General features: G+C 48.5%; 1 protein-coding gene across 1 annotated transcript; it reads right to left on the bottom strand.

Annotated features, from left to right (window-relative positions):
* Window positions 1-1,677: 1,677 nt before the first annotated feature.
* Window positions 1,678-2,936, bottom strand: LOC109781384 (uncharacterized). The gene has a single exon (XM_020339989.4). It carries the CDS (start codon window positions 2,843-2,845, stop codon window positions 2,237-2,239), a length of 609 nt encoding a protein of 202 aa, XP_020195578.1. The 5' UTR covers window positions 2,846-2,936; the 3' UTR covers window positions 1,678-2,236.
* Between the last annotated feature and the right edge of the window lie 6,098 nt (window positions 2,937-9,034).

Below are 9,034 nucleotides of genomic sequence, written 5' to 3'. Positions count from 1 at the left end.
AAACTCATATATGCATTACGTCCGTGATAAGTAGACCGTTTATCCAACTGCATCTACAACTAATACTCCACCCCAAAACCGCTACCAACATGCTTATCGAGGTATTAAGTTTGCAAGAAACAAAGCATCACAATAAGCAAGATGGCATAATGTAGACAATAAAACATCAATCAATATGACGAGACACCGTCATTTTATCCTTAGTGGCAACTATGCAATACATGTGCCCTTATTGTCACTGGGTTAGAGCACCGCAATATTGAACCCAGTACAAAGCACCACTCCCTCTAAAGAAAAACCCATCGAACTTGGCCCGAGAAGATAGATAGATCGGAGAGCATGCAAAACTATTGAATTATACTGCAAGGAAACCACAAAAGATTCAATTGATTTCAATGACAATCTGATCATAAAGTGACAATTCATCATATCCCAACAAAGAGACCGCCGATTTACATTGAATTGATCTTGATCATGTGAAGCAGCTCACGGGAACATGGTATTGATGATCCGAGAGAGAGAGAGAGAGAGAGAGAGAGAGAGAGAGAGAGAGAGAGAGAGAGAGAGAACCATCTAGCTACTACTTGGGCCCTAAGGTCCTAATGGAATTACTCACACATTGTTATGGAGGCAACAAGGTTGCTAAATAAGCCTCCAACAATGGATTCCCCCTCTGGTAGAACTCCGGAATAGGCCTCCAGATGGATATTCGCGAAACAGGAACTTGCAGCGGCGGGAAAAATTGTTTGAAAATATCTCGGAGGGTTTCAATATTTATAGGAATTTATGGCGCTGGAATCAATGTAAGGCGATGCAGGTGGGCCCCACACGGCCTAGGGGCACTCCCTACCCCTCTAGCCGCGTCGGGTGGCCATGTGGCCACCTTAGCTCCTCTTGATCTCCCCCAAAGCTTCCTAGGTCCTTCATTGTCCAAAAAAACATCGTATTAAACGACAAAGTATTTTGACCTCTGTAGATATTAATTTCTTGTGAAACCAAAAACATGCATAAAACAGCAACTGGCACTGGGCACTAGATTAATATGGGTTAGTCCGAAAATAATAATATATATGCTATAAAGTATATAAAAGTGATAAGATAATTGCATGAAACAATAAAAAATATAGATATATTGAGACATATCAATAATTCAACACTCCCTAATGGTTTTCCTTGCTTAAGAAAACCGTCCAAAGAAGCATAGTTGGACATTAGCACAGATCAATCAAAAGTAATGTGTCGCCTATGGCTTGCTTAATTTATGGTTGTAATCGGTCATTGTGCAGTTGTAGACAGTTGAGAAAAAAATCCATCATGAACAAAGTCTCATGTCATCAAAAACAAATTGCGAAAGTGGGCTATGGGCAATGATCATTGCCAAGGAAATAGAAACATAGTATGAACATAATCATTTGCAACCAGTTGAGGAAAAAAATCCTTCAAGTAGTCTACTTTGCTTTTGGGCTGGAGTTGGTCTCTGCGCCAATTGGCGTAACGGGCCATCTAGTGATACTATTCATCCTCAAAGTCCATGAATTTGTTTTTTGTACAGATCATATTTTAAGGTATTTCATCCTGATTTTTTAGACACATATACTACATTTCATCTTTGTATACTTGCATTTTTTTCAGGTTTTTTTAAACTGAAGTTCCAATTTTCAATTTTTCAAAAATTTCAGGCTCCATGGAGCCCGGTCACCAAAACGCCCCACTCCATCCGGTACTATTCTTCAGCACAACTCATATAAAGCATATGAACATTATATATTGTACCCCAAAAACAAATTTGTATAATATTGGGATAATTTGAAAGCTATCTCTAGGGTCACATATGCTTTTCAATCTGAGATACATACACGTAAAGCCAAACTACTCAAGCTTATATCTACATGAATAGTGTATATATTGATACAAATGAAAATAATATTATACAGTGGCACACGTATACATGGAGCAATACCCCTTTGCCTACACAAACAATGTCTTGCACCACATAAACGTACAAGCATACATTACACACATCCACAGTTCCACACCACACGCACCCATCGTAAAGATATACCACACACGTACACACGTGGGTACTTCTTTCTTTTTTACTTGCACGTAGACACAAGTGCTGCTCAAACGAATATTACCAAGTTAAAGTAACCATATGGTTGGAACGTTAAAGTTTAATTACATGTAGGCACGTACGCACGTACGTCTAGTGCGTCGACGGTGGAGGTGCAATGAACTATGGCACGGCCGGCACACCGGGAACAAACGGCACCGGCGGCACTGGCACCTTGGGCATGCCAGGGACGGACGACATCGGTGGCAGTGGCACCTTGGGCAGGTCGGGGATGGACGGCATCGGCGGCAGCGGCACGTTAGGTACGTCGGGAACGGACGGCATAGGCAACGTCGGAACGCCTGGCACCGTGGGAATCGTCGGCACGCTCGGCGCAGTGGGTACTGTCGGCACGACGGCGCCAGGTACCGGCACAGTCGGCACGCCTGGCACGGTGGGAACCGCCGGGATGGTCGGTACGACGGCGCCAGGTACTGGTACCGTCGGCACGCCTGGCACGGTGGGCACCGTCGGCACGCCGGGCACGATGGGAACTGTTGGCACCGTCGGGACACCTGGCACGGTGGGAACCATCGGCACGTTCAGCACGGTGGGCACCGTAGGAACGACGCCGCCTGGCACGGCGGGGACTGTAGGGACGACCGGCACGGGGGGCAGCATCGGTGTGGGCAAGGCCAGAACGTCGGCGAGGAGGCGCGCAGAATGGCAGGTGCTGAGCATGACGGCCATGACGAGCGCCATGGCCACGAAGCTCGTCGACGTGGAAGCCATGGGCGCGCGCTCGTGACCGTTAGTCACTACTTACCTGGTAGCTAGCTCTCTTGGAACCCAGCTAAGCGCGATGTGGCTACTTGGTGTGGTTGCTTTGTGATGCAATGATCGGAGCGATGCATGCCAATTTTATAGCACATGAGCTGGCACTACCGGAATAGGGGCCGGTGCCCACGGTGCCGACGGCCAAATATATGCCGACGGCCACCGTCGGCCTACTCCTGGACATGCCGACAGCTGAAACAGGGCCGTCGGCGTAGGGCGGCCGTCGGACTATCCAGAGCTACGCCGACGACCACCATCGGCACATATCAGCCGTCGGCTTAGCCCCAGCCTATGCCTACAGCAGCCGTCGGCATACATAAGTCGTCGGCATAGATGCGGCCCCGGCGGCCCCGCTTGTGACGTGCGGCTAACGGCGTCCGATCTATGCTGACGGCTTAGACGGGCGGCCGTCGGCACAGATGCCCGTGCCTCGTCATCGATTCGAGGCGCACCGACCACCACCTATGCCGACAGCTGCCGTCGGCATAGATGCCACGTCACTCGGTGCAGTGGGTACTGTCGGCACGACATCACCGGGTACTGCCGGCAGCGGCACTGTCGGCACGTCTGGCACGGTGGGAACTGCTGGGATGGTCAGCACGGCGGCGCCAGGTACTGGTACCGTCGGCACACCTGGCACCGTGGGCACCGTCGGTACACCCGGACGGTGGGAATTGTGGGCACCGTTGGGACACCTGGCACAGTGGGAACCGTCGGGACGCCTGGTACAGTCGGAACCATAGAAACGATGCCACTTGGCACAGCAGGGACTGTAGGGATGACGGGCACGGGGGGCAGCATCGGTGTGGGCAAGGCCAGAACGTCGGCGAGGAGGCGCGCGGCATGGCACGTGCTGAGCATGACGGCGGTGACGAGCGCCATGGCCACGAAGCTCGTCGACGTGGAAGCCATGGGCGCGCGCTCGTGACCGCTAGTCGCTACGTGCCTAGTAGCTCTCTTGGAACCCAGCTAAGCGCGATGTGGCTACTTGGTGTGTTGCTTTGTGATGCAATGATCGGAGCGCTGCATGCCAATTCTATAGCCCGTGAGCTGGCCTCGCGCTACTCTGTGTTTTTTGGAAGGGAAGCTGGCGGCCGACCTCTGCTTGGCATTTTGCAAGAGAGCATCGGTTGTTGGCCAGGCAGAGCTAGCATGGGTCACATGGCCGCGCAAGGAACTGCGAGACGATGGGTGGTATCCATCCATGCAACATGCTAGCTATGCAGTACATTGTTTGATTTTATTAAACCTCACTACTCTAGTTAAGCTCACTACGCTGGATGAAATTTTCTCCTTTAGGCAGCAGTTTCACTGCCTTCACTTCTCATAGCATCTCCAACCGCGCCCCCAACAAAACCCCCAAGGCCCTTTTTTATCGCCGGCGCAGAAAAATCGGACCAGTCGCGTCTTCAGAAGCCCATTTTTTGCCGGTTAGGAACGAATTTGGCGTCGGCGGACCCAGGCCGAAACCGGCGCGCTGGGGGGGGGGGGGGGCGCCCGGGGGCGCCGGGGGAAACAATTGTTGGCGTGAAAACAAGCGGGCCCGCCGAGTCAGCAACTCGGCGCCTTCGTCGTCCTCATCGCCTCGGTTTCCGCGGGAATCAATGCGAAGGCTGCCGCACTGCCTCGCCGATCAGCCTTCCATTGATGCCTCACAGTCGGCGCAGTGAAGACGCGGCGACGCGCGTCCCGCCCGCTCCCGCCACGCGTACACACGGCGGCCGCCCTCCCTCGCCGGTGAACGCACGCTCCTTCGCCTCAGAACCCTCTCCCCTCTCGACATCTCGCCGCTGACCCGTGTCTCTCCTCTCTCCCCCGCCGACGACCATGGCCGATTGCTACCTAGGCGACGGTCCGGCGGCCACGGCTTCCGCCGCCTCCACCTGCATGAGGACGAGGCACGCCTCCTCTGCGAGGCCGACTACCCGGCTCCGCCGGACATGTGTAGCGATCCGCCTCAGACGGTCAAATATCTGTGCATAAGTGTCATCCCTGGATCGGTAATGCTAACACACAAAGTACTCGAAGGATTTATAACAGAGTGCAATCACACACTTATTACATCGAATGTCTCAAAAGAGAACTCATTACAATAAATATGGCTTAAGGCCATCTAAATAAAATAACAGCGGAAGGCTTGAAAGATAAAGTGAGTCCATCAACTCCAGCGACATAGCTGAGTGCACGACAACGGCCTAGCAAACCTTACTCATCGTCTGAAAGGTCTGCAACATAATACGTTGCAGCCCGAAAACGGGTCAACACATGGAATATGCTGGCAAAGTAACACAGTAAAGCAATGAACATAATAACTGCCATCACTACATGCATATATGGCTGGTGGAGGCTGTAATGGTTAATATGTTTTGCGAAAAGCCAATTTTTCCCTACAACAAAGGAATAAATTTTATTTAACTATCATGGTGGTTGAACAACACTGAGAATGGTACCCCCCATCTCAATCCCAATTAAGGAAAATAATCATCAACCCAACAGTTTAATTTTAGAGTGACGAGATACAATAGGATACTCCAAGTACTAGATACTCAAGATGTCCATAACCGGGGACACGGCTAACCATGATTATATTGTACACTCTGCAGAGGTTTGCGCACTTTTCCCCACAAGACCCGATCTCCTTCGTTGGTTTTCTCGCACTACATGGTGTTTGAGTAACACATGACCGAGACACAGTCTTTCAGAAACATGAACTCTTTACTCTGGGTGGACCGGTACACCTACTTTCCCCTACATCTGCTAGTACACCTCTTCAAGAGGCCATGTAACGTACTCAACTATGCCAGAGCCCATAATGGCTTGTGACTGCACACGGAAGTTTCTAGCATGAAATATCTCACGGTCCCTTTGAGCCTGGGTGGCGGACCGTAGGAGGATCACACGGTATATCCCCGGGATCTCCTAGGACAACACTGGATTCCCTAGGTGCCCAAAACAAGCAATCCACCCAGATGTGTATTAAAGTTGCCACCTTAAGTTGAACCATTAAATGACAATCTCACATCTGTCATGGATTCACTCACCCAAACCACGTTTACGAGCATAGCATAGCAAATAAGCATACGTAGAAGTAACTCCCAAGGGGTTGATAATAAACAGGGCAATAGCTTCTACCTCATCAACTACTTCCCAATACCCACAAGTTAATCACATCCTAATCATGCAGTGTTTGAGGATTGGAACTAATGCATAAAAATTGGGTATGAAAAGAGTATGATCAAAGTGTTACTTGCCTTGCTGACGATCTGCAAAACCTAGAGACTCGTAGTAGCATGCTTCGCACTTCGGGAATTCTATCGCGAACAAATAATAGCATACATAAGCAATCAATCAAAGATGCACGGGTAAAATCAAATAAGAAGATCTAATCGAAAAACACAACTGAAGAGATTCGATTTGCAAAAAGAATCAAATCAAACGGAGCAGCGAAACTCAAACTGCGAAAGAAACAAGATCCGATTACTAACCTGGACTAAAGTCAAATTTTACCGTACCAAAATCTTGTTCAAGTTGGTTAAACAGAAAGAGGGCTTCGAGACAAAGATCTAAATGCTTGAATCGCCTGATTCCGATAAACGAGCGAAAAGATAAACTAAAACGAAAATTGGGTCACAAATCGCGATCGAAAATAATCGCGAAAAACCCTGGAAAAAGAAAAACTGACGAACAGGCTAACGAACGAACGTTCGCTGTCTGTAACTAACGGGTGAACGGCGTTCGTTAAAACCGAACGTACGGACAAACGTGCGCAACTTAATCGAACCGAGAAAAACCGAACCGATCTATTTTTAAACAAAACAGATCTAGGGTTTCTAAAAAAACCGAACTAAGCAAAAAAACGACGGTCAACTCGCGAAAACCGGCGGCGGGGGCGGCGACCTCGGCGGCGTGATCCGGCGGGGCGGGGCGGCGGCTCCGGGCAGCGGCGGCGAGTGGCGGCGCGGCGGCGCGGGCGATGGCGGTGCGCGGCAGCGGTGGCGGCGGCGGCTCGCGGATCGAGGCGACGGCTAGGGTTCGGGAGGAGCGGCACGGCGGCTGGTGGGCTGCGGGGTCTCGGGCCCCCGGCTTATAAAGAGGCCGGCCGGGTTGGTGTCTAGGTCGGACACTGCCCGGTAAGGCGGTTGCACATTTTTTTAATATTCCGACGCGCAGAAAAACGAAGAAAAGAAATACTAAACGGACTCCAAAAATCCTGAAATAAATTTTCCCCGGTCTCTAAAAATCTACCGGACAAGGTGGACATTTATTTGGGACTCTAGTGCAATTTTGAAAAACGCATATTTTTCCTAATTCAAATAAAATAGCAATAAAATCCAAATAAAAATGTTTATTTGTTTTTAATATTTTTCTTCCAATATTTCATTATTTTGGGGAAGTCATATTATCCCCTCTCATATATTTTGATATGAAATATTTTCGGAGGGAAAAATAATTTAAAACAAATGACCCTTATTTTAATATTTGATAAAATTCAAATATGAAAACGATGAAATCCCCAACTCTCTCCGTGGGTTCTTGAGTTGCTTAGAATTTCGAGGATCGCAAAGCAAATATGCAAATGAAATATGATATGCATGAATGATCTATGTATAACATTCCAAATTGAAAATTTGGGATGTTACAAACCTACCCCCCTTAAGATGAATCTCGCCCTCGATATTCGGGTTGGCTAGAAATAGGTGTGGGTGGTCTTTGAGTAGATCATCCTCACTTTCCCAGGTGGCTTCATCCTCGGTATGGTGGCTCCACTGAACTTTGCAAAACTTGCTAACCTTGTTGCGGGTAACTCGGCTGGCAAATTCGAGAATCCTGACTGGTTTCTCCTCATATGTCAAATCACTGTCTAACTGAATCGCTTCCAGGGGCACTGTATCTCTCAGGGGTATATCAGCCATCTCAGCATGACACTTCTTCAACTGGGAAACGTGAAACACATCACGAACTCCTGACAGTCCTTCGGGTAACTCCAACTTGTAGGCAACCTCTCCCATACGTTCCAAAACTCGGTATGGTCCTACAAATCTCGGGGCTAACTTTCCTTTAACTCAAAAACGTTTAACTCCTCGCAGAGGCGACACTCGCAGATATGCTCTGTCTCTGATTTCATAGACTACCTCCTTGCGTTTTGAGTCTGCATAACTCTTCTGTCGGGACTGAGCTACCTTCAGTCTGTCTCAAATCAACTTAACCTTCTCTTCAGACTCCTTGATCAAATCTGGTCCAAACAACTGTCGGTCTCCAATTTCATCCCACATCAACGGTGTTCTGCACCTTCGTCCATACAGGGCCTCGAACGGTGCCATCTTCAAACTGGCCTGGTAGCTATTGTTGTACGAGAACTCTATGTAGGGCAAATTGTCATCCCAACTAGATCCATAATCCAGCGCACAAGCTCTCAACATATCCTCCAGAATCTAATTAACTCTCTCCGTCTGTCCATCTGTCTGCGGATGAAAGGCTGTACTAAACTCTAGCCTCATACCCAAAGTCTGGTGCAACTGATGCCAAAACTTTGAAGTAAACTGTGTTCCTCTATCTGATACGATGGTCCTCGGAACTCCGTGCAGACATACGATCCTGGTCATATATATCTTGGCCAACTTCGCACTTGTATAGGTGGTCTTGACTGGGATAAAGTGAGCTACTTTAGTCAAGCGATCAACTACTACCCAGATAGAATCATATCCCGATCGGGTCCTGGGCAATCCGGTGATGAAATCCATGCCAAGCTTATCCCACTTCCATTCGGGTATCGGCATAGGCTGCAGTAATCCTGCTGGCTTCTGATGTTCTGCCTGTTGGAAATATTCCCTAGAGGCAATAATAAAATGGTTATTATTATATTTCCTTGTTCATGATAATTGTCTATTGTTCATGCTATAATTGTGTTATCCGGAAATCGTAATACATGTGTGAACACATAGACCATAACATGTCCCTAGTGAGCCTCTAGTTGACTAGCTCGTTGATCAATAGATGGTTACGGTTTCCTGACCATGGACATTGGATGTCATTGATAACGGGATCACATCATTAGGAGAATGATGTGATGGACAAGACCCAATCCTAAGCATAGCACTAGATCGTGTAGTTCGTTTGCTGAAGCTTTTCTAATGTCAAGTATCA

Source organism: Aegilops tauschii, chromosome 5, assembly GCF_002575655.3.
Source record: "Aegilops tauschii subsp. strangulata cultivar AL8/78 chromosome 5, Aet v6.0, whole genome shotgun sequence".
Taxonomy (NCBI): Eukaryota; Viridiplantae; Streptophyta; class Magnoliopsida; order Poales; family Poaceae; genus Aegilops; species Aegilops tauschii.
This window is presented reverse-complemented; position numbering and strand designations above follow the sequence as displayed.